General features: G+C 42.9%; 1 protein-coding gene across 1 annotated transcript in view; it reads right to left on the reverse strand.

The window, feature by feature from the left end:
- Positions 1-26,783, reverse strand: part of LOC126334714 (eukaryotic translation initiation factor 3 subunit B) — a 79,431-nt gene that overhangs the window by 39,633 nt on the left and 13,015 nt on the right. The window contains exons 2-3 of the mRNA XM_049997225.1: positions 11,640-11,835; positions 11,432-11,551 (exon numbers count right to left, since the gene is read on the reverse strand). Of these exons, the coding sequence (XP_049853182.1) occupies positions 11,432-11,551; positions 11,640-11,835 (316 nt within the window). The remainder of the gene's footprint in view (positions 1-11,431; positions 11,552-11,639; positions 11,836-26,783) is intronic.

Genomic DNA, 26,783 nt, shown 5'->3' on the forward strand with positions numbered 1-26,783 from the left:
AGATGTGTAATAATCAAATTTTTTGGCCAAATAGTTTTTGTGAAACCGAATGATAAGTGTGTCAAAGCAGTTGGAACACCATGTGTCAGCACAGTGATGACAAAATCGCGCACAGTGCTGTAGCAGCGAAAGGGTTAATGCGGCCGTGGTGGCTTTACTTCATAAACTGCGCGCTCCCCCCTAAACGTAAGTTTGCGAACTATACTATACTATGGCGCTGCTTCTCTTGGCGAGTGCGTCGTTTGCAATGGGCAACACAGCAATCTCCCACATCTGGGCGGGCATGCGCGAGCCACCAAGATAAAAGAACCGAACTATAGTCATTGTCCGTCCTATCGCCACTTTCCCTTAGCCTACGCGCCTTGTTTCCATAATTGTACTGTACCTGTCCATTATATGTTTGTTGACAGCAGAATGTAGAACTCAACTTTGTTTACATACAGACGAAACCAGATGGCCAAAGAAATGTGAATGACGCGTGCAGCACAGCACTGTACGGTCACATCAATACTCAAACATTATTATTACTATATATTCTCAACATCTGTTGAAATGGATAAATCAACACACAAACATACAAAATGGAAGAATACGATCAGAAGGTAAGGCTTTAACAAATAACCTACATAAATTTTGTCATGAAGAAAAGTAAAAATGTTAATATCATTAGCAAGAACTATGGAGGGTGCAAAAGCAACAGTATGAAGTAGTGTAAGAATATTCATACTGTGAACACTGTAAATGAAGATCCAGAAATTAATTTCAAAGGGAAATTAAACACTTCCTGGAAAAGTAGGTCGGATTTCGTTTTATAAACTAGTGCTCCAGATGACATTCCACTTTTGGGCGAACAGCGATTTGACATAGATCTACATATCCGCAGCTGAAATCATGAAAGGAAATGGTGGGTAAATATCAGTATACAGGAGACATATAGGCACAATATGCTGAACTGAAAGCGGCACACCACAGAATGATGGATCATCCTGCCAGAAGAGGAAGCCTTGTGTGAAAGGGCTTTGCTGGTAAGTCTGGTAAGTAAATCCTGCTCCTAGTGGCGAGGCTGACACGAAGTCCGTCAAGCCTTTGTGGTAGATTTGTTGTCTAACACCTGCAACCATTCAGTCTGGGATAATGCATTGCAACGGGATGGGTCATTGATGGACAGCACCATCCCAACATGCTTCCTTGACAGCTTTGTCAGCCATGTTGCCCTGTATCCCAATGTGGCCAGGTACCCAGAAAAAGATTGGAGCTGCTGTAAAAAGTCATGGATGAGCTGAAATCAGCAGGTCTCCCCTGATACATTTGGTGAAGTGCTTGTAGTGCACTAAGAGAGTCAGAACAGACAAGAAAACTCATATGGCGATGTCTGTGAACCCTCTCCAGTGCCATCAGAATGCCAGATAACTCTGCATCATAATTTGTAAATTGTTCTGGAAGACTTACTTTAAAAACCTCACCAGGGAAAACCACAGAACAACCGAGAGCATTCTCCTGCTGGGATTCATCAGTGTAAATAACGATAAAACTATGGTACATACTTAACATAGACGAAAACAAAGTTGTAAAAACCACATCTGGGGTACAACTTTGATTTTCAGCACCTGTTGAACCAAAAGGATGCGTCACCGAATCCAGAGTGGTTGTTCACGAGCCTCACCACAGGTCCGAAAGGCTCTAGTCGATATCCAAATGCGCTCATGATGGACAACATCTAACATCTAGAGGTGTGAAGAACAGGCCAATCCGCAGACCGCACTGCCATAGGCTAGGCATGATCGAACAAATGTCCTATAAAATTGCAGGAGCCGGGACCTGTCAGCTCCCCAAGGCATTTCAAAATGTTCAACAACCAGAAGCCCTTTGTTTGTAGGTCTCTCAGGTGTGATGTTCATTTTGAGTCAGATAATAAACCCGGAAAGTGAACAGTGCCTTGAAAACACAAAATACGGTCCCCCACTGTAAGCTGTGTGGGGTTACGTGAGTGACGCGAGTGCGGGGTTACGTGACGCGCGCACGCACGCACACACACGCATGCCACAAACAAAGAGCAGTACAGGCTGGATTAAAAGAAGGGGAAAAGGACCAAACGTTGGGGTCATCAGTCCCTTGTGCCAAATAAACCAATGCCACAAGTGTGAGAATAAAACAAACGAGACTGACAACTCAAAACAGAATGAAAGGAAAAATCACAAGACCGATGAGGAGTAATAACATGTAAATGGACAAAAGGGGGCAGGAAAACCACAGAAACGCAAGAAACGAGATGAAGAAATTAAAACAACAAAGCAGATTACATGGCTGGCTGACCATGAGAATAAAAAAAGGAGAAGCCAGCTACTCTGCAACACATTAAACCTCCACCCTAGGAGCACTAGGGTGGAGGACACAGAGGGACAAAGGACATGTGCTAAAATTTAGACCAAATGATAAATCCCACCCTCACAAATAAAATGTAAAACTAAATCAGCCAATGAGGCATTGTCAGATAAAATTAGCAGCAACGAGTCCGGTAACCCAAGACTTCATTGCTGGGCAGTCAAAGTGGGACAGTGCACCAGAATATGGGCCATTGTCAACCGGGAGCCGCACAGACACTCAGGCAGGTCTTCACAGTGCAGGAGGTAACCGTGGGTTGCCAAAGTGTGGCCAATGCAGAGCCGGCAGAGTACAACTAATTCCCTGCGAGAGGGCATGGAAGACTTCCACACATTCATAGTCTCTTTAATGACAAGCTGTTTGTTGTGTGTACTGTTCTGCCATTCCGCCTCTCAAAGCCGAAAAACCCTAGGTGTAAGTCAGAGCGCAGGTCAGGTCCAGAGATGCCCATCTCCAGAAGCGGTTTCCACGTAGCCTGTTTGGCCAGCCTTTCGGCAAGTTCATTGCCTGGGATGTCTAAGTGTCCTAGGGTCCACAAAAACACCACTGAATGACGGGACCGTTCCAGGGCATAGACTCCTAGATGCACACTACCAGAGGATGGCGAGGGTAGCACTGGTCGATAGCTCGTAGGCTGCTCAAGGAGTAAAGTACATAGAAGAAATGATTCAACGGAGCGTGAACAGATATACTGAAGTGCATGAGAGATGGCCACCAGCTTTGCAGTGAATACACTGCAGCTATCGGGCAAGGAATGCTGTTCAAAAAGGCCTCTGTGGACATAGGCGACCATCAGTCATCGAGCCATTGGTGTAAACCACTTCAGAGCCCTGGAACACACCAAGAATCGAGAGGAAGTGACAGCGGAGCGCGGCAGGACTAACTGGGTCCTTCGGGTCACGCGGAAGGTCCAGACAAATCTGTGGCCTAGGTGTACAACATGGAGGTGCATGCGGATGGACCTGGATGGGAGGTGGTAAAGGGAAAGACTGCATTTCAGACAGAAGGGATTGCACACACACCACAATCATTAGCCCCAATTTGGGCTGTTGATGCGGGAGATGAACTGCTGTGGGTGGAAAAAAAAGACGGTAATTCGGATGCTCAGGAGAACTATGAATGTGAACAATTTAACTGGCGAGCAGTTGTGCACGGTTTTGCAAGGGCATTGTAGAGCCCCAGCAGAGTAGAGTGATCTGCACCCCTGTTGGCGTTGCTCAGGCAGTGGAGGCCATTGAGGTGCTGCTAGCACTTCCGCTTAAGCTGACAAAGGTGAGGTAGCCAAGTCAATTGGGCATCTAAAACCAGTCATAAGAATCAATATATATCCACTACAGTGAGTGGATCATCATTAAGGTAGAGTTCTGGTTCCGGACGAACAGTACGATGTCGACAGACGTGCATGACACACGACTTAGCAGCCGAAAATTGGAAGCCATGGGCAAGAGCCCATGACTGCGCCTAGTGGATGGCTCCCTGTAGCTGCCACTCGGCAACACCAGTACTGGTGGAGCAGTATGAAATGCAAAAGTCATCTACATACAGAGAGGGTGAGATGGACGACCTACAGCTGCTGCTAGATCGTTAATGGCCACTAAAAATAGTGATACACTCAACACAGAATCCTTCGAGACCCCATTCTCCTGGATATGACGGGGAGGGAGGGGGGGGGGGGGGGAAACTATGGGAGGCACCAACTTGGGACACGGAAAGTACGGAGCGACAGGAAATTCTGGATAAAAATCTGGAGCGGACCTCAGAAACCCCATCCATATAATAGGGCAAGGATATGATGTCACCAGGTGGTGTCATATGCTCTGCGTGGATAAAGAGAGACTGCAACAAGGTGTTGGCATCTGGAAAAGGCTGTTCAGATGGCAGACTCGAGGGACACAAGATTATCAGTGGTAGAGTGCCCCAGGCGACAGCCACCCTGACATGGAGCCAGTAGGCCAAGTGACTCCAGGACCCAATCCAATCGCCGACACACCGTATGTTCCAGCAGCTTACGAACAACGTTGGTGAGCCTGATGGGCCGATGGTGCTCTCTGGCCATTGCGATGGAATGACACCATCACACCAGATCCGGTTGAAGATGGCACGGAGGTGGCGCTTGTAGTCAGACGAGACGATTGATCATCTGACTGTGGATCCTATCCAGCCCAGGAGCTGTGTTGGGGCAATGTGTTAGTGTACTTTAGAGGGTTCACTGTGGTGTGTAGTGAACAAGAGGACTTCCCTTTCCATCTGCCTCTTGCGAGTGCGAAACTCTGAGGGGTAGTTCTCCGACAAAGAGGCTCGAGCGTAGTACTCAGCAATCCTGTTTGCGTCGGTACATAGCATGCCACTGATGGTAACACCAGAGACACCTGTTGGGGTCTGGTACCCAAAAAGACGTCTGATCTCCGTCCAGGCTTGGGAAGGTGGTGTGTGGCACCCAATGGTCGACACGTACCTCTGCCAGCACTCCTGTTTCCATCGTTTCATAAGCTGGCGTACACTAGCACGGAGCCACTTAAAGGCTATCACATGCTCTAGGGAAGAGTGTCACGTATGCCACTGTAGAGCTCAGCAATTTCTGTGACCAACAAATGACTGTCTTACGCCGGGGGCACGCTAAAGAGCAAGAGATTGCATTTTCTGCTGTAGATAAGATTCGGGTAGTCACCTGCTCAACCATCACATTAATGTTACCAAATGGGAGTGTGTCAACGGTGACATCAGAGGTGAAAGTTCCCCTGTCCGCCTTGTTTAAAGCCCATCTGGGCAGGCATCCGTGGGCTTGATGCCAGGGCAGTGACAGGAAGATGGGGAAGTGTTCACTACCATACAGGTCGTTATGTGCATTCCAGTGGATAGATGAGAGAAGTCATGGGCTGCAAGTTGATAAATCAATGGCCAAGTAACTACCTCTAGCCACACTGAAATGCGTGGCGGCCCCAGTATTTAAGAGGCAGAGGTCGAACAGAGTTTCGACATCTTTGCCTTGACCAGTAAGCATGGTTTCAACCCACAAGGGGTTATGGGTGTTAAAATTTCCCAAAAGTAGGAAAGGTTTAGGGAGTTGATAATTCAGTGCAGCTAACAGAGGCACTGTACCATCTGGAGGCAGATATATATTGTAGACAGTTATTTCCTGCATTGCCCGTATTCTGACAGCCACAGCTTCAAGAGGGGTTTGAAGCGGCACAGTTTCACTACAGACCAAGTTGAGGACAAACACAAACTCCACCTGACAATTATAGTCACTATGGTTCCCGTAATATCCCTTATAGCCATGGAGGGCAGGGGTCTGCATTGTCAGAAACCAGGTTTCCTGGAGGGCAATGCAGAAAGCAGGTGAAAAGCGTAACAGTTGCCATAACTCAGCCAGGCAGTGTAAAAAACTGCTGCAATTCCACTGGAGGATGACATCATCTTGAGACTGGGAAGGCATGGAACATTCAATGAGGCAGTCTACACCTCAGGGTCACCTGCTGCCACAGACTTTTTGCCTAAACAGTCTATATCCATTGTGCCTGAGGGTCCAGCGAGATCCAGGTCCTCAGCGGATGCCAGCATCTTCACCCCATCCTCAGACGCAGAGCTAGGTAGCAGTGGTGTGGGTGCCACTGCAAGTTCCTTGTTCTGGGGGGGGGGGGGGGCTTTTTCGGTTTCTCGTGCTGTTCCTTGGTTTCCCTGGCTGGGAGGACTTCACTGAATCAGTCTCCAGGACTGACAATGAGCTTGAAGCCTTATGACCAGCTGCTTTTGGGCTCTTCAACCACTGGCAGGTGTCATCTCTCCCACTAGCAGAAACTTGTGAAGGAAGTGATCCAAGGGACCCCTTCCTACCAAGGGGAGCCGAAGAAGCCTTGTGTTTCTCTGGCTCATTAGTGGGGACTCAAATCCCAGATGGTTGGGGGTGGGGGGTTTGCTCCTGAAGTAGGTTGTGTGGGAGCAACAGGCAGGGAAGTGCTCCCACCATCGAAGGGGCAGGTGTAGTCTCCCTGTTCTCAGAGGTGACCGGAATTTGAGGAACTGATGGGGCAGCAACTGTTCTCGTAGTGGCAGCATATGAGGTGGTCACAGCCACAGGATGTAGGCGCTCAAATTTCCTCTTAGCCTCGGTGTAGGTCTGTCTGTCCAGGGTCTTATATTCCATGATTTTCCTGTCTTTCCATAAAATCCTGCAGTCTGGTGAGCAAGGTGAATGATGCTCTCCGCAGTTGACATAGACGGGAGATGGAGCACATGGAGTATTGGGATGCAATGGACATCACCATCTTGACAGATGAGGCTGGAAGTACAGGGGAACTCCCAGCACTTTAAGTACCACATCGGGGGAGGGATATGTGGCTGGAGTCACAATAGTAGACAATGGATGCACCAGACGAAATGAACACCTTGCCCCTCTAAATTGGTGTGCAAGCTCGTCATCAGATTGCAAAAGAAGGTCCCTGTGGAATATAATACCCTGGACCATATTTAAGCTCTTATGAGGCATGATGGTAACAGAAACATCCCCAACTTGCCACAATCGAGTAATGCCCGCGACTGGGCAGAGGATGCTGTTTTTTTTAGCAAAACTGACCCAGAGCACATTGTGAACAATCCCTCCACCTTCCCAAACTTTCCTCCAAATGCTCCATAAAAAACTGAGGCTTCATGGACATGCAAGATTCCCCATCAACTCTCGTACATACGAGGTATTGGGGCGAATAAGCTTCACTGCCATCCTTAGCCTGGCTTTCCTCCCGTGGTTTGGCCAGGGAGGGGAACGACTTGGGGTCGTATTCCTTTGCATTACAGTTAGACTGTCCGCTTAGAGACTGCTGGCGGCGGACCACCAGCAAAAGATGACTTACTACGCTTCATGGCATGTCATCCACCCTGATGCCACCCACTCCAACCAGGGGCCCTCCCCATGGGCGCCACCCAGCTGCAGCAAAGGCCACCTGGCAAGATGGCCATTGCCGGGAGTCCTGATGCCCCAGGGTGACGTGCATCTACTCCTTGGCATACACAGGAGTTAATGGCACAGCTCTCAGCAGAGCAATCCCTGTGTTGTCAGAGGGGTACAACCAACAGGATACATGGTGGCCCCACAAGAGACTGGCTACTGTGCTGGATGTGAGGTGCAAAGAATTATATGGTCATTGTCGGCACAAAGTGACACTGCATAGTGCATGGTGGAAAATGCACCCAGGAATGTGTCCTTGCCCAAGAGATGGGGAGTGGATGGGACTGCAATGAGACGACGAGAAAGTGGGCTAAAGATCTCCATGCACGATGGACATGATGCACCATGTAAGGCGCCCTTCCCCAATTGGCTCACTCTTCAGGAAAATTTTGAAAAATGGAGGTCGAACCCTACGGGGACCATCACATAAAGGCCAAAATGTGTGAGGCTCCTTTTAGTCACCTCTTACGAGAGGCAGGAATACATCAGGCCTTTTCTAACCTACGGGCCCGCAAGGGGAGGACAAAAGGCTGAGAGATTCGAGTACCCAACATAATCTGAAGCTGATCATCCTTTCGATCAGTTTACAAAGTACATTTGTCAGGCTAATTGGGCAGTAGCTGTCTAGAGATGTTGGATTTTTTCCGGGCTTAAGGACGGGTATAACTATACTCTCGCACCATTGTGACAGAGAAGCACCCATGAACCAAATGTGGTTGAAGACCCTGAGGAGCTATTGCCTCAGGGGAGCAGCCAAGTGTTGCATCATCTCGTGGATGGAATCTGGGCCTGGGGATGTTTGCACCAACTCCCATCCAGTGAAGGGTGTGTTATAGGGCTCAACGTGGTGCGGCATGAAACAGAGGGGGATCTGTTCAACTCTACATTGCTGCCAGAGAAAGGTAATAGAGTAGGAAGAGGACAACGATGCCGCTGCAAAGTGTGCCTCGAGGTTTTCTGTGAGAACCAATGTAACAGTGCACAGAGCACCTTGGAGGTTAAGACCCTGGACAGTGGACTAACACTGGTGGCCCAGAAGCACTGCATAGATGGAGGGACATACGGTTTCACGTCATATCTGTATCACACAACCTTGACCTTCTCTGAGAGGGTATCCCCCTCCAAAGCCAGAATGAAGGCGCCAGTAGCAGTGCAGTTGTCTAATCTTCTCCAGATTAGCAGTTTCTCATCAGTTTGCAGGATGAGATCCCAATGAAAAATTACTCCCTGGACCATATTCAGAGATTGGTGAGGAGTAACAGACACTGGGACATTGCCAAGACAATCACAGGCATGAAGAGCTGTGGAAGAAGAAACTTTGATCAACAGGGAGTGCGACTGCCACCTTACTAAGAGATTCAACTTCACCAAACTTGTACTTTATATTTTCCACAAAAAACAATTGTTCTGTGGTGGTGAATGTGTCCCCATTTGTCCTAGTACAGATGAGGTAATGGAGAAAGGGTTTCATCCAAAGACAGCGGCCTGGCCCTCCTCTCATGATGTAGCCGGGAAAGGCGATGTTGCTAGGTCATACAAACCAGCATTGAATGATCCTGCCCTATCTGAAGAGAATGCCATTTAAGAATGGCCAAATTTTTGCAGCTTGATACGCTTCATGTGCCATGGCATGGCAGCTGTTGCCGGGAGTTCCAATGCTCCAAGAAGATAAGCAATCACTCCTTGGCATACATGGGAAGGGAACAGCTCAGGTATCAGTAGCGTTATCCCTGTGTTGTCGGGCAGCTCAGCCATATGGGTACATAACAGCCCCAACACACAAACTAGCTACACATGCTGGTGACCTATCAGGGTGGAAGGTGGCTACAATTGGGAAGGGAGAGGGGAAGGAAGGGGGAGAGGAATCCAGACTGTAGGTGCTAGGGAGGGAGTTCTTCCCCATATGGCTCACCCAAAAAACAGGAAGTTTTGAAATGGAGGTCAAACCTCAAGTCGGGACCTAAGTGCCAAAAAGGGATGAAAGAACAGGCAAAAGGGATAAAATTGCAACCAATACAGGAAACCAGGTGGATAGCCAGGTCAACATAAATCAGAGCACAGAGAGGGGAAGCAGCCAGCAACGGGGAAGGAGCGAGGATAGGGTGGGAGTTTAGGGGGAAGGAAACGCAGCCAGGGAACAAAGAATTAGCTGCAATAGCTCGGTGCCCCGTGTGAGCCATGCACCAACTCACGAAAGAACTGTGTGCCCCCTCGGGGTGTCACACACACATTGACTAAATGAGTGCGAGAGTGTCTGGTGTCACAGAAAGACAGCAGTCAGCCAGAGCGTGCTCATCATGTCATTACCCCTTCTTCCATTGCTGCAATGCATGCTACCATTAAAAATAAACAAAAGCTGATGGTGAAGACATTCAGCTCATGTTGGGCATGAGAATCTGAAGTTCCAGAAAATCTGTGCACAGTGGATTCCTCGCAGTCTGGTCTGCATCATTGTAGCATCTCAAATGTCCTCAAGATATCCTCTATTGTGATAGGAGAGCAAATGTCAGAGCCAACAAAGGAAGCACTTCGATTCAACCCCACTGCAAAAAAATCCAAAGCTGTGTATGTGGGCTCTGGGAAAGTCATTATGACCTCTTCCTTTGACTGCAAGGGCCCACTGACTTCCCAGAGCACAGCACCACAATAATGCACAGCAGTCAGTGGACACTTCCATGGCAGCAACGACCATCTTGCCTCACAGTGAGATACATATATTAAAAGTTATGGCAATTTCTCTTGAAACAAGCAGTTCATTTATGAGGTCTGTTCAAAAAATTCCCAAACTTTGTCCACAAAATGCTTCAAAGCTACCTTTTACGTACTGTAAACAGTCTCCAAAATAATCTCTTCCACACTTGATAAACTGCTCCCAACACCGTTTCCACTTCCAGAAGCAGTCTTTGTATGTCTTTTGCTAAACAACAAAAAGTGCCGCCTGTTAATTTTCTCTTATCTAACATTACAAATATTCATCTTTCCAACAGGGTTTTCAACTCATTTGGGGGGGGGGGGGGGGGGGAAGAAGACCACAAGGGACAGCTCTGGTGAGTACAGAGGATGAGGCAGCACAGTGATTTCGTTTTTGTGCAATACTCACGCACCAATAGGGATGAGTACGAGTGCATCATCATGATGCACGAGCCACAAATTGTCTCGCCACATTTCAGGCCATTTCCTTCTTATGTTCTCACAGACGACGCATCCCATAGAACCATCTATTAACATTTATGATGAGCTAATCCTTCAAAGTCAAAGAAACCTTTCAGCATGGTTTAGACATTTGACCTGACAAGTTTTTTTTTTGGTCTCTGAGAACCTTTTCGACCCAATGTGAAGATTGAACCTTGGTCTCAACATCGCATATGTAGACCCACGCAAGTTATGATTCTCTTAAGGAAAATCTCATTCTCATTTGCATTGCGAGGCAAAGGTCTTGACTCATGAGCCACCGGATAAACTTGGCAGCAGCATGATATGTTACAAGACGCTGTGTCAGTATTTCATGACATGATCAAACTGGAACATTACATTCTTCTGCAATCTCTTGGACTGTCAGTCTTTGATTGGCACGCACAATTTTGCTGACGTCCCTGATGAGAGAGTCGTCGGTACACGTCAAAGAGCATCCTGAACAAGGGTCATCTTTAACTTTCTTCCAGCCATTTTTAAACCGTGTGAACCATTCGGAACACTGGGTACGGCTCGAGCATTCATCACCGCTAGCTTCCTGCATCATTCGGTGTGTGTCCTTAACAGTTTTCTTGAGTTTTACGCAAAATTTAATGCAGACGCATTGCTCCTCTAACACTGCCACCTTGAAATTTGCAAACCGTGCAACACAACATTCTGCTCAATGCAGCACTGAATAATAAGTAATCGACGTACAACAGCGAGACTTTCGCCAATTACACATTAAACACAGGCGTGTGCAGGGATGCCAACTGCATTTCACTCCAACACGCCACTGGCACGAAATAACGAACGTTTCGGAATTTTTTGAACAGATCTCATAGCATTATCTCTTTTTTTCATTTGATTATCCCTTATACATATATTGAAAAAACAAACAAAAAATACTGAGTAAGTACGCAAATGTATACTCACTTCTTGAAATCTGTGAACAGATTTACCAAAAAGGTATGCTGCCTGTCTAGCTTGTGGTTATTCAGTGAGTCAACAGCATCCGAAGCAAACTTTGGGCTGCTGTACTCGAGGAATATGTACCTTAAAAATTAAAATATATTTTTTGACATTAGCAAACAAAAACTTGCTATTTCAAAAATGCAATGCATATACAGATAAAAATTGTTACCCTTTTGTTGTGCCATCTTCTGTTTTCGGATAGTATTCATTAACAATGACACCAGGTTTGGAAAACAGTTTGTTGATAACAGAGGATAATTTTTCAAATCTCTCTGGTCCAACCTGAGGTACTCCATCAACAACAACGACAGATTCAACTCCATCAGTTTCACGAGGTTTTTGCATCAACAGATCACCAAGCAATTCTGAAATAGTGCACAAGCCAAATCTTATACTGGCAATAGGGGAAAAAAAAGTCACAAATAAACAAATATACTTAAAGAAAATCTATTTCACTAAATTACAAAACGTGATGTATCTCTTATAATATTCATAATGCTAGAGACCACAACAGGCATAATTTATTAGGGCTAAGAAGTTTATTTATAGTTTTACTGACCTGTGGTTCACTTTTACAGGCATATTGTGCATGAAAGACTAATTTGCAAGAGATAGCAAATGCTAAATGATGCGAAGAATACTGTACATTAGCTTGATATTCTTGTGTTTATGGGGACTGTGTACAAAAGAGTGCTCCGCAAGCTGCCTGATGGTGCATCAGGAGACATAGATTTCTCCACAGCCCTGCTCCATGTCATTAATGGTGTATAGGAATGACTTAAATCTATATATGATTTCTCAGACTTTTACTATTTTGGTCATTTTACGAGAGGGTTAGATGAAAGAGCTACAACTCTTTTTGGACCGTGCAGGATTAGAAATTTTACATTAATCCTCTCCAAGACACACAACACCTATTTGTAAGGTCTTGCCAGTGGAGTTGTATGAGAACCTTTGTGATGCTCTCTCACTAAATGAACCTTTGCTGGAATGAAGTGAGCTATTGTTATTTAGGTCTTGCCTACCTTTCCTGTTAACAGTACATGGTGCAGATCACTCCATATCAAATGCACCAATTTTGGTTAATTTTTGGACCTTGATGACCCAGATTTCTGCAGTTGCCATTTCAAAGCTCTTGAACTGCACTTTAATTTGATGGATAATACTACATTACTGAGATTAACTTAATCTGCAAAAATCCATTAAATTTTGGTTTTTCAAAAATCTAAAACCACCCTTTTTATATAGTCTCTAAAAATATGTGATTCTTACACATTTCTGTTTGTTCTTCGTGTAATTTAAAGATGGAGGAAAGATGTGTTGAGAGGTGAATTAATTTTTGATATAGTACTGCACATGATTGATTTTCCTCGCCAACTTATGTTCATGATCAACAGTTATGTATCATTGAGAAGGCATTTGAATGTAATTGACCTCAGCTTCTATCATTAGACCATGTTCAGTGTATAATTTGTTGCACACCAGTTTTCTGGTTATACTAAATAACTCACAAGAGGCACAATATCTTGTAACATACAATTTTGCTGAAAATAGACTAATGGTGCTTTATGATGGATCATCAGACCACCAGCCAAGCCACAGTGCACTGTTTCATAATATGTGACCACGGGGATAACGCTGAACGCATACATGAAGTAAGGTTACCGTCACACTTCAGTAATTCAAAAACCATCCAACAGACTAAAACTACAGTCTTCCATCACAGTTCCTGAATTTCAGACAACAATTAAGCTGTACTCTTTGAATGGTAAATAGGTATACAACTTATTTCTACACAGCATACTTCCTCAGAAGATTTACACTGTCAGTAGTTACCACTAGCAGTTCCACTTCTCGCAGCTGGTAGCTGGCTTCTTGCATTCTGAAATATTATCATTAATCTAAAAAAACTCATCCAAAGAGGACACCTGCTTCATTTCTTTTCTTATCTAAACCCTGAAAACTTATATTAAATCCATCATACAAATGGGGCTTCACGTACCCTAGCTCAGGAGATTGCTCTGTGGGCTTCTTTTATTAATTTTTATCCTCTGGCAGAAAGACACAGTTAAAAAACTAAGTTTTTCTTAAGTAGTAGTTTCTATTTTAGGTAAATTTTATTACTCAAATATTTTGCCAGGTATTTACTTTAGAATTAATGAAGTTTTAATTCAATTTTTTGTAATACCTTAGCTGGGACCTTACATGAAAGTAGTGATTTCATGGTTTGTTACTTAATGAAATTTATAAATGAAAAATATTTTCTTAATTTTATTTCTCATAAACCCATTATTTCAAATTAATGACGATGTAAATAAAACAGAAAGAAACTTCCACATGGGAAAAATATATTAAAAACAAAGATTCCAAGACTTACCAAGCGGGAAAGCGCCGGCAGACAGGCACATGAACAAAACACACAAACACACACACAGAATTACGAGCTTTCGCAACTGGCAGTTGCTTCGTCAGGAAAGAGGGAAGGAGAGGGAAAAATGAAAGGATGTGGGTTTTAAGGGAGAGGGTAAGGAGTCATTCCAATCCTGGGAGCGGAAAGACTTCCCTTAGGGGAAAAAAAGGACAGGTGTACACTCGCGCGCGCGCGCACACACACACACACACACACACACACACACACACACACACACACACACACACACACACACACACACACACACACACACACACACACATATCCATCCGCACATACACAGACACCGCGTATGTGCGGATGGATGTGTGTGTGTGTGTGTGTGTGTGTGTGTGTGTGTGTGTGTGTGTGTGTGTGTGTGTGTGTGTGTGTGTGTGTGTGTGTGTGTGTGTGTGTGTGCGCGCGCGCGCGCGTGTACACCTGTCCTTTTTTCCCCTAAGGGAAGTCTTTCCGCTCCCGGGATTGGAATGACTCCTTACCCTCTCCCTTAAAACCCACATCCTTTCATTTTTCCCTCTCCTTCCCTCTTTCCTGACGAAGCAACTGCCAGTTGCGAAAGCTCGTAATTCTGTGTGTGTGTTTGTGTGTTTTGTTCATGTGCCTGTCTGCCGGCGCTTTCCCGCTTGGTAAGTCTTGGAATCTTTGTTTTTAATATAAACCCATTATTTCTTAATATTGAAGTTAAATGTACTTTTTGTCAACAAACAAGAAAAACAATTATTTTTGGATAACAAAGGGAGAATATTTTAAAGATTTTCCAACATTTATTTTTTGGATTTTAATCACATGAAGAAAATTTTACAGCTTTACTGTGCTCAGTACCAAACCAAAGCTTACATTAAGTCCTTTACAGTAACATATGTTTCAACTTTCAAGCCTCAACAGCTTTCAAATGGACATTTTGGTTTAGAAGACTCTCGGGATACGGGCCAATTTCCATTTCTTGATAAACAAACAAGCAACACTTCGAAAGAGGATGAAACACTGTAGTTTTTTTGTTAGTGAATAGGTATCAGCAACAATAAAATATTGACAAGAATCTGACTATTAGGTCCAAACCTTTGGTTGATCCATGGATTGGCCAGCAGTATGTGTGCCATAGCACCAAGCAACATCCTTCTTAATGGATGAATGATACTTCTGTAGGATTATTACATGTCAAACTGGCATAATTATGATGTTTTTATAGGGAGTCTACTATGGAAACAGCAACTTAAGTCTATCCAAATGCAAACTACTATAAATATAATGACTAATTCTTTCCAGTGTTTGCTCATTAATCAAGTAACTAACAAACAATGTGCCTTCCCAACTATTTGTTTGTAATGTTATAACTGCTTATATTAAGGATCAACTGTATCAAGTGTCAATCCTCTGCAGATGGTCCTAGATTTTGTTGAAAGTTTCTGGTTTTAGGACTTCCCCACATACATTAGCACAAGTTTAAAACAATAGTTGATCATACACTGGATAGATATTTACTCAGGAGAACAGTTCATAATGGTAGGGACCCTACATGGCACACAGTCAATCTCAAGAAACTCCTAAGGTAACAGAAACTACTGCTTAATAGATATAAAATAAAGCATAGCACTACAAATAAACACTAAATGGAATGTGTTTAGCTGTCAAGAGAACTAAGTATAAAACCTTGAATGACACCCATGGCAGAATATTGTCAAATGATATTTCACAAACCCCAAAGAAATTCTGCTTGTACGCAAACGCTGTTAGTGGCATCAAAGATAGTGCCCAGTCACCCATGAATGAAACAGGAACTGAAATCAAAGGACAGCAAAGCAAAGCTGAAATGCTTAAATCAGTTTTCAAATGCCCCTTTGCAAAGGAAAACCCAGGAGAATTGCCCCAATTTAATCCTCATACAATTTGAAAAGAAGAATGAACCAGGTGTTCATGTCAACAGATAAAACAAAAGTAAACAATGCTCCATGGCCCTATGAAATCCTATAAGATTCTATAGTGAATTTACAGTATAGTTTGATGTTCTAACTTCAATCTATCAGATTCCTTGGACAAAAAACCACTTCCAGGAGTTCAAAGAAAGCACACACCATACCCCTTTACAAGAAGGATAGTAATAGTGATTGACATTGATTTATTGTAGAATCTTAGAATATTCTGAGCTGAAGCATAATGAGGTATCTCTAACATAACGACCTCCTTCATGATAGCACCAACAACGACGACCTCCTTCATGACAACCAACATTGCTTATGCGAAACCCAAACTAATTTTCTCACGTGACACAATATAAGTTCAGGATGAAGGCACTGAGGTAGTTGCAATATTTCTTGATTACCAAAAAATATTTCACTCAGTGTCACACCTATGCTTATTGTCAAATGTACGATCACATGGTGCATCAAGCTAAATCTGATTGGAATGAGGATGTTTTGGTAAGAAGGATGCAGTGGATTCTCTTGGATGGAGCGACAGCAATAGATGTGTAAGTAACATTGGATGTGCCAGAGGGAAGTGTGTTGGGACCCTTGCTGATCATGTTGTATGAATAATCTTCCAGTCAATATTAATTACAACCTCAGACTTTTTGCACAAGATGTAGTTATCTATAATGAAGTACTGCCCGAAAGAATCTGTAAGAATATTCAGTCAGATATTGATAACATTTCAAAGTGAAGCAAAGATTGGGAACTTGTTTTATATGTTTAGAAACATTAAATTGTACACTTCACAAAATGAGAAAAAACTTAGCATCCTACAACTAAAACAGTAATCATCATAGCTGGAATCAGTCAACTCATACAAATACCTTGGTGTAGCACTTAGCAGGCGTATGAAATGGAATGATCACATAAGCTGTCATGTGTAACACAGATAGTAAACTTCAATTTATTAGTAGAAAACTGGGAAAATGCAGTCAGTCTACAAAGGAGACTGCTTAAAAATCACACAATCAAACCATTCTAGAATACTGCTCAAGTGTGTGGCAACTGTGCCAAACAGAACTATTGGGGGATATTGAACATATACAGAGAAGGGCAGCACAAATGGTCACAGGTTTGTTTGATCTGTGGGAGAATGTACCAAACATGTTGAAGAAACTTAACTGGAAGATAAATGTACACTATCTTGAGAAAACCATTCACCAAAAATCAAGCAATGGAAACTCCAGTAGGAATATCAAAACTGCAGAAAAAGACAGATTGCTACTTATTGTAAAGAAGACATGCCAAGTTGCGCAGACAGCACAATTAAAGACACCTACATAAAAGTTTTCAGCCACAGGCTTCATCAGTAAAAGAGAGACACATTCTCAAACACACAGGCAAGCACACCTCACACACAACCACAAACTCCAGCTGCTCGGACCAGAACACCACTGGCCCAAGATGCTGGAGTTGGCAGTCCTGTGCATGAGGGGTGCTTGCTTGTGTGTGTGTGAATGGTATGTGTCTCTTTTACTGGTGAAGGCTGTGGCCAAAAGCTTTATGGAAGTGTCTTAATTATGCCTGTCTGCAACTTGATATGTCTTCTTTACAGTAAGCATCAATCTGCCTTTCCTAAATTGTTGACATTCCTATCTCAAGAACTTTCTAAGTAAAGTTTCTTGAAACAGTTTTAATTTACGACTTTTAGGAATGTACAATCCTCTGTATCGATCGCTTAAGGATTGTAAGGACAAGATAAGATTAATGACAGCACTCAGACATTTAAACAATCATTCTTTCTGCAATCCATATGTGAAGGGAATGGTAAGAAACACTCCTAACTTGTGCAATGGCATGTAGCCCTCTGTCATGGTTCGCAAAGTATAGGTGTAGATAACCAACGGCACATCTGTCAACAGCCTCATGGAGCTTCAGACTTCTGGCAAGGTAGCTAGAAGGTGGAACCAATGTGAGATTTTCCTCAGAGAAATAATCTTGAAAGACAGAATTCAGTATTTTGAGCTCTTCTGTATCCTCCACCATTATGGTGGCAGTGCAATCACTTAATGACAACACTTTTCTGAATTTTTCCATCACTGATTTTCAGTTTCAAATTCATCAAACACTTCATATGCTCCTCACAAAACTTTTGGCTTCAATTAAATCTGAGATTACACGCACTACTTTAGCAACAAGTCCCAACAAGGTTTTCACCCATGAAAGATCTTGCCCATAGCTCATACAGTTACTTGGTGCAAATCATTTAGTGTTTATATAGGTGTCACAACCTAAGAAATCCATTTGTGTGCTTGCCAAAGTCTAAGCAAACACTCACTCAATGGAATGTAGCAATGATAAGCTGAATAACCAATAATGCCACCATATAACTTCTTCGTAATCAATGAGGAGCATCAACAATATCTGTGATGCTGAAGACATTGTATTGCTGGGAAATTGTGCTAACTCCCAAAGCTTCATTTCTAAATGTAAATCCATGCTGGCATATACAGTGTTATGTGCTGTTATTGTTTCCAACTTTGTTCACAGCAATATTTGTTCTCCACAGCTCTGTTCACATCAGTGCAAAAACTTTCGTATTAGAATCTGGTAAGGCCGCATAGAGTGACTACTAATTTGTGGAGGTTTATGAATAATACTCAACACTATAATGTGACAAAACTACCTCCACTTGAACACGCCAGGAAGGCCCAACAGTAACAACCGGCCACCGTGTCATCCTCAGCCCACAGGAGTCACTGGATGCGGGTATGGAGGGGCGTGTGGTCACATACCGCTCTCCCGGGCATATGTCAACTTACGAGACCGGAGCCACTACTTCTTGATCCAGTAGCTCCTCAACTTTCTTCGCAAGGACTGAATGTACCCTGCTTACCAACAGCGCTCAGCAGACCAGGTTGTCACCCACCCCAAGTGCTAGCCCAGCCCAGCAGCACTTAACTGATGTGAACTGGTGTTACCAGTGCATGAAGGCTGTTGGCAAAGTGATGAAGCTAAATTGGTAATTAAAACATCTATAGAAAATGTGATATACAAATCATTTCATAATCAGACCATGGAAGTTCAATTTGAAAATAATAATAATAATAATGATGTCAACAAAGCAACTTTAGCAAACCAGATACTTGCTGCTATTCTATTTTCAGGCGAGCAAAGATATTTCAGATTTCAAAGCGTACCGTAACTGAAATACTATGTGCAACACTGGTTGACTGATTTTGTAAAGATAACCATGTTATACAAATTACACTGAAGAGACTTTTGTTTCCTTCAACCATATTTAATTTCAGTATTGTATATTTCCATTTAATAGTTCTTGCAACACCGGAAAACAAATTAACAAATTATTTCAAATGCTGACAACTTTCAGTCACCGGTTATAAATAACAAACTTATTCGACCAAGAACTGCTCTTCCACCATTGCACAATAGAGACTGATGGGACCATTGTTCCTCAATGTCCCGTCCCAGAGGAAGAAATTGATTTTAATTGCAATTGTTAATTTATCAATATGCTACTTGCATTACTTGTAGCAAGCGGCACTTCTCTTCAAACAAGCTGGTTGCCAAAGAAGAGTTTCAGATGCAGGCGTGCTATAGAATGCCTCAACTGGCAAACTAGTACAAAAAGTTAACTAATTTTGTAACAAAACAACAGTTTGCATGGAGAAGGTTGAGGTGCTATCATAAGTTTCGGTAGCGAATAATGTATTCACGCTGTGTGAAACTTGACAGAGGAAGCTACTGACAAAAGGAAGGAGTGGAATTTTTTTATTACCTTTTATTAAGGGTATGAATGGTGACTTTCACTATCATGTTCCCTGTATGCAAGTCTTTTGGAAACTCCTGTTACTAGAATATGAGAAGGCAAAAAAAAAAAAAAAATTATTTATGTTAAGAATCACTCATTTATTTCTGTGTCCGGTCAGCATTTCCAGAAGGTTGCAACTCTGATGGCCTTGTTTCCCTCAATCAGGTTCTGTGTTATGCAGGGTTGTTCAGTTGAAGACAAATTTGCAGGTGGGCCGGGTCTTACGTTGTTCAGTGCTTGCAGGCTGTATCTCCATCAGCTGGAAGAATGCCCCCATTTTCGGCATGTTGGTCTTGCAAAGAGGAATGCCCACCCTAAGACAACTGAGCAATCTCCAAATAGTGTAGGGGAAGTCATTTCCTGGAGCTAGCTCTTCCTTTACAGGGATACCAGGTGGTAGCTTGATCTTCCACCTGGTGATGCGGTTTTGAATCTGGTGTTGCCTCTAGTGGTTGAGTCCTGGTGATTAAACTCACTCAACTTCAGTCAACGGACTACAGACTCATGATCATGCAGTGGATGTCGGGGATCATAAGTTTGCTTAGTCCTCTCTACATCAGCAGCAACAGCCTTTCTAATAGTGGGGGTAGCAATTCCAACAATCTGGTGGATTTTACTGACTGGAGTTGACTTCATATATCACAAAAAGATCTGGACAGTCTCACTGATTGCAATATCAACCTGTTTGGTGTGAGTGAGTGCACTCCACACAAATGAAGCATACTCTGCAGCGGACACACATAAAGCAAGAATAAAGACCTAGAATTTTGCTTTACAGTCAGCCCCTTATCACTATGACAAGCTATTTTGTAATACATTGCTTATATTGCCACCAAAAAATCCTAGCTTCCCACTATGACTTGAGTTTTCACATGTTTTAACCTTTGGACTCTTCTGTGTGGTTCATAAAAATTTAAATTATATAAGCTGTGATTATATAAATGTTGTGGTCTTCAGTTGGAGCTCTCTATACTAGCATATCCTGTGTAAACAACCTTACCTCTACGTAACTAAATGGTTCAAATGGCTCTGAGCACTACGGGACTTACTTCTGAGGTCATCAGTCCCCTAGAACTTAGAACTACTTAAACCTAACTAACCTAAGGACATCACACACATCCAGGCCCGAGGCAAGATTCGAACCTGCAACCGTAGCGGTTGCGCAGTTCCCGACTGTAGCGCCTAGAACCGCTCGGCCACTCCGTTCGCCTCTGCATAACTACCACAACCTCTATCCATTTAAACCTGTTTTCTGTATTCAAGCCTTGGCCTCACTATGCAATTTTAAACTCCCCAAACTTCCTTCAACTACGAAACTGACAATTTGTTGAGGCCTCAGGATGTGCTCTATCAACAGATTTCTTCTTTTAGTCAAGTTTTCCCACAAATTTCTTTTTCCCCCAATTTGATTCTGTACCAGCCCCCCCCCCCCCCCCAAGTTTCTTATTAGATCTATCCAATCTAATCTTCAGCATTCTTCGGCAGCAAAATAATTCAAAACCTTCTATTCCATTCTTGTCTGAACTGCTTATCGCCCATGTTTCACATTCATCCAAGGCTACACACTCCACACAAATACCTTCCGGAAAGGCTCCGTAACACTTAAATTTACATTTAATGGATTTCTCTTCAGAAATGCTTTTCTTGCCATTGCGAGTCTAAACTTTATATTCTCTCTACCTTGGCCATCACTCAGTTATTTCAGTACTCAAAAAACAAAACTCTTCCACTACTTTCAGTTCCTGTTTCCTAATCAAATTTCCTCAGCATCACCTCATTTAATTTGATTACACTCATTACCCTTGTTTCATTTCTGATGATCCATTCTGTTCTTTTAAGTCCACTGCTAACAGACGAGTTTGCAATGTCATTGGCAAACCTCTAAATTCTTATTTCTTCTCCCTCAATGAAGCCCCCCCCCCCCCCCCCATTCCAAATTTCTCCTTGCTTTCCTTCAAATCTTCTAACTGTACAGATTGAGTAACATTGCAACCCTGCAACCCTGTCACACTCCTTTTTCAACCACTGCTTCATTTTCTTGCCCTTCAACTCTTGTAATTGCCGTCTGGTTTCTGTGCAAGTTTTACATAAGCTTTCGCTCCGTGTATATACCCCCATCCCACATGAACCTTGCCGTTGGTGGGGAGGCTTGCGTGCCTCAGCGATACAGATAGCTGTACCGTAGGTTCAACCGCAACGGAGGGGTATCTGTTGAGAGGCCAGACAAACTTGTGGTTCCTGAAGAGGGGCAGCAGCCTTTTCAGTAGTTGCAGGGGCAACAGCCTGGACGATTGACTGATCTGGCCTTGTAACAATAACCAAAACAGCCTTGCTGTGCTGGTACTGCGAACGGCTGAAAGCAAGGGGAAACTACAGCCGTAATTTTTCCTGAGGGCATGCAGCTTTACTGTATGATTAAATGATGATGGCGTCTTCTTGGGTAAAACATTCCGGAGGTAAAATAGTCTCCCATTTTGATCTCCGGACAGGGACTACTCAAGAGGATGTCGTTATCAGGAGAAAAAAAACTGGCATTCTACAGATCGGAGCATGGAATGTCAGATCCATTAATCGGGCAGATAGTTTACAAAATTTAAAAAGGGAAATGGATAGGTTGAAGTTAGATATAGTGGGAATTAGTGAAGTTCGGTGGCAGGAGGAACAAGACTTCTGGTCAGGTGACTACAGGGTTATAAACACAAAATCAAATAGGGGTAATGCAGGAGTAGGTTTAATAATGAATAGGAAAATAGGAATGCGGGTAAGCTACTACAAACAGCATAGTGAACGCATTATTGTGGCCAAGATAGATACGAAGCCCACACCAACTACAGTAGTACAAGTTTATATGCCAACTAGCTCTGCAGATGATGAAGAAATTGAAGAAATGTATGATGAAATAAAAGAAATTATTCAGATAGTGAAGGGTGACAAATTTAATAGTCATGGGTGACTGGAATTTGGTAGCAGGAAAAAGGGGAGAAGGAAATGTAGTAGGTGAATATGGAGAGGAAGCCGCCTGGTAGAATTTTGCACAGAGCACAACTTAGTCATAGGTAACACTTGTTTAAGAATCATGAAAGAAGGTTGTATACATGGAAGAACCCTGGAGATACTGACAGGTTTCAGATAGATTATATAATGGTACGACAGAGATTTAGGAACCAGGTTTAAATTTTAAGACATTTCCAGGGGCAGATGTGGACTCTGACCAAAATCTGTTGGTTATGACCTGTAGATTAAAACTGAAGAAACTGCAAAAAGGTGGGAATTTAAGGAGATGGGACCTGGATAAACTAAAAGAACCAGAGGTTGTACGGAGTTTCAAGGAAAGCATACGGGAGCAATTGACAAGAACGAGGGAACGAAATACAATAGAATAAGAATGGTTAGCTTTGAGGGATGAAGTAGTGAAGGCAGCAGAGGATCAAATAGGTAAAAAGACGAGGGCTAGTAGAAATCCTTCGGTAACAGAAGAAATATTGAATTTAATTGATGAAAGGAGAAAATATAAATATGCAGTAAATGAAGCAGGCAAAAAGGAATACAAACGTCACAAAAATGACATCGGCAGGAAGTGCAAAATGGCTCAGCAGGGATGGCTAGAGGACAAATGTAACGATGTAGAGGCTTATCTCGCTAGGGGTAAGATAGATACTGCCTACAGGAAAATTAAAGAGACCTTTGGAGAAAAGAGAACCACTTGTATGAATATCAAGCGCTCAGATGGAAACCCAGAAGAAGGGAAAGCAGAAAGGTGGAAGGAGTATATAGAGGGTCTATACAAGGGCGATGTACTTGAGGACAGTATTATGGAAATGGAAGAGGATGTAGATGAAGATGAAATGGGAATACGATACTGCGTGTAGAGTGACGGATCACTGAAAGACCTGAGTCGAAAGAAGGCCCCCGGAGTAGACAACATTCCACTGGAACTACTGACGGCCTTGGGAGAGCCAGTCCTGACAAAACTATACCATCTGGTGAGCAAGATGTATGAGACAGGCGAAATACCCTCAGACTTCAAGAAGAATGTAATAATTCCAATCCCAAAGAAAGCAGGTGTTGACAGATGTGAAAATTACCGAACTATCAGTTTAATAAGCCACAGCTGCAAAATACTAACACGAATTCTTGCAGACGAATGGAAAAACTAGTAGAAGCCGACCTCGGGGAAGATCAGTTTGGATTCCGTAGAAATGTTGGAACACGTGAGGCAATACTGCCCCTACGAATTATCTTAGAAGCTAGATTAAGGAAGGGCATACCTACATTTCTAGCATTTGTAGACTTACAGAAAGCTTTTGACAATGTTGACTGGAATACTCTCTTTCAAATTCTGAAGGAGGCAGGGGTAAAATACAGGGAGTGAAAGGCTATTTACAATTTGTACAGAAACCAGATGGCAGTTATAAGAGTCGAGGGGCATGAAAGGGAAACAGTATTGGGAAAGGAGTGAGACAGGGTTGTAGCCTCTCTCCGATGTTATTCAATCTGTATATTGAGCAAGCAGTAAAGGAAACAAAAGAAAAATTCGGAGTAGGTATTAAAATTCATGGAGAAGAAGTAAAAACTTTGAGGTTCGCCGATGATGTTATTCTGTCAGAGACAGCAAAGGACCTGGAAGAGTAGTTGAACGGAATGGACAGTGTCTTGAAAGGAGGATATAAGATGAACATCAACAAAAGCAAAACGAGGATAATGGATTGTAGTCGAATTAAGTCGGGTGATGCTGAAGGAATTAGATTAGGAAATGAGACACTTAAAGTAGTAAAGGAGTTTTCTATTTGTGGAGCAAAATAACTGATGATGGTCAAAGTAGAGAGGATATAAAATGTAGACTGGCAATGGCAAGGAAAGTGTTTCTGAAGAAGAGAAATTTGTTAACATCGAGTACAGATTTAAGTGTCAGGAAGTCATTTCTAAAAGCATTTGTATAGAGTGTAACCATGTATGGAAGTGAAACATGGACGATAAATAGTTTGGACAAGAAGAGAATAGAAGCTTTCGAAATGTGGTGCTACAGAAGAATGCTGAAGATTAGATGGGTAGATCACATAACTAATGAGGAAGTATTGAACAGGATTGGGGAGAAGAGAAGTTTGTGGCACAACTTGATCAGAAGAAGGGATCGGTTGGTAGGACATGTTCTTTGGCATCAAGGGATCACCAATTTCGTATTGGAGGGCAGTGTGGAGGGTAAAAAGCGTAGAGAGAGACCAAGAGATGACTACACTAAGCAGATTCATAAGGATGTAGGTTGCCGTAGGTACTGGGAGACGAAGAAGCTTGCACAGGATAGAGTAGCATGGAGAGCTGCATCAAACCAGTCTCAGGACTGAAGAAGATAACAACAACAACATATACCCCCACTACCTTCAGAATTTCAAAGAAGGCATGCCAGTCAACACTGACAAAAGCTTTCTCTAAATCTTCAGGTGCTATACATGGGGTTTGTCTTTCTTTAACTTATATTGACTCTTATGACCAGTATTCCCTCAGATGTTTCTACATTTCTCCCAAAAAATTACTTGCCTTCTTTGGAATTATTAGTCTTCTTCAAGTGCAAAGGTATTTTGCCGGTCTCCTACATTTTGGACACCAGGTGGAATAGTTCTGTCATGACTAGCAGCCCTCCCAAGGATATCAGCAGTTATGAGAGATCACCCACACCAATGGACTTGTGTCAACCTAGTGCTCTGTCAAATTCTTCTTGCAGATCATATCACACACCTGATCCACATCGATTTCCCCCTCATCAGTTTCTATAATATTGCCTTCAAATTCAATTCCCTTGTAGAGGTCCTCTATATACTTCCTCATTCGCCTACTTTGCTTAGTACTGACTTAACATCCAAGTGCTTGATATTCATGCAGCTGCTCCTACTTTTCCAAACATCTCTCTAATTTTGCAATAGGCACCATATGTCTTTCCCCTTGTTATACATGTTTCTACTTACTTACACTTGTCCTCTAGCCATTCCTGATAGCCTTTTTACAGTTTCTGTGAACCTAATTTTTTTTTAGATGCCTGTATTCCCTTTTAGCCCGTTTGGCTGCTTCTGTATTCCTTCATCATGTTTCAGTCAATTGTTGCCTAATGCTTCCTATTAAATTCTCAATATGTTTCTTATCCCAGTCTCATCACCTTCATTCCTTGTCTTTTTGCAATTTCTTCAGTTTCGATCGGCAATTCGTAACTAATAAATTATGGGCTGAGTTCACATCTGCCACTGCAAACATGTTACAGTTTGGTTTCAAAATTTCTGTCTTATTACTTATGTAATTCTGAAACCAATCAATGCCCCTAGGTCTCTTCCACAGATACAATCTTTCACAAGTCTTGGTTGAAGTGTAAATGTTGATTAAATTATGCCCTGTGCTAAATTCCACCAGGTGGCTTTTCTTTCAGTCCTCCTCCCTCCCCCCCCCCCCCCCAATTTTTGAATTATAGTCTCCCATCACAATAAAATTTTTCTTTCCGTTTAGTTATCTGAATTAATTGCTTTTATCCCATCACACATCCTCTTGATCTCTGCTTCATCTGCAGAGCTAGTTGGCATATAAACCTGTATTAATATGTGTGTGTGTGTGTGTGTGTGTGTGTGTGTGTGTGTGTGTGTGTGTGTATCTACACACCCTATTTTTTCCATGTAACCTCCATCCAGTTCTATAGCCTTCCTCCAGCACTTCACTGTGTAATCACCTCATCGCCCTCAAAATGTCTTCTATGAATGGCATCCTTTAATGGCCCAAACAAGTGGAAGCTCGTTGCAACATTCAGGTGTGACAGCGGTGAATGTCTCCCCAACCACTGCAAATCATGTAGCTCCACTGGGCCTCTACCCAATTAAGGGATCTAACATTTCATGCTCTGATGCATGCAATACCAGTTTTGTTTTTCCTGATGACAACACTGAGCTGTCCATGCTCATATCAGAATATGGGACTAATGTACCTGCATAATGTTTTATTCAAGAGGGTGCCATCATTAAACTACACACTAGAACACCATGCTCTTAGGAAAAATTTAACAGCTATAGTTTCTTCTTGCTTCCCACCTCTCAAGTACCAGCACAGCAAGGCCACACTGGTTGATGTTAGAAATCCGGACCAGTCAATCATCCAGATCGTTCCCCTGTG

The sequence above is a fragment of the Schistocerca gregaria genome, chromosome 2 (genome assembly GCF_023897955.1).
Source record: "Schistocerca gregaria isolate iqSchGreg1 chromosome 2, iqSchGreg1.2, whole genome shotgun sequence".
Taxonomy (NCBI): Eukaryota; Metazoa; Arthropoda; class Insecta; order Orthoptera; family Acrididae; genus Schistocerca; species Schistocerca gregaria.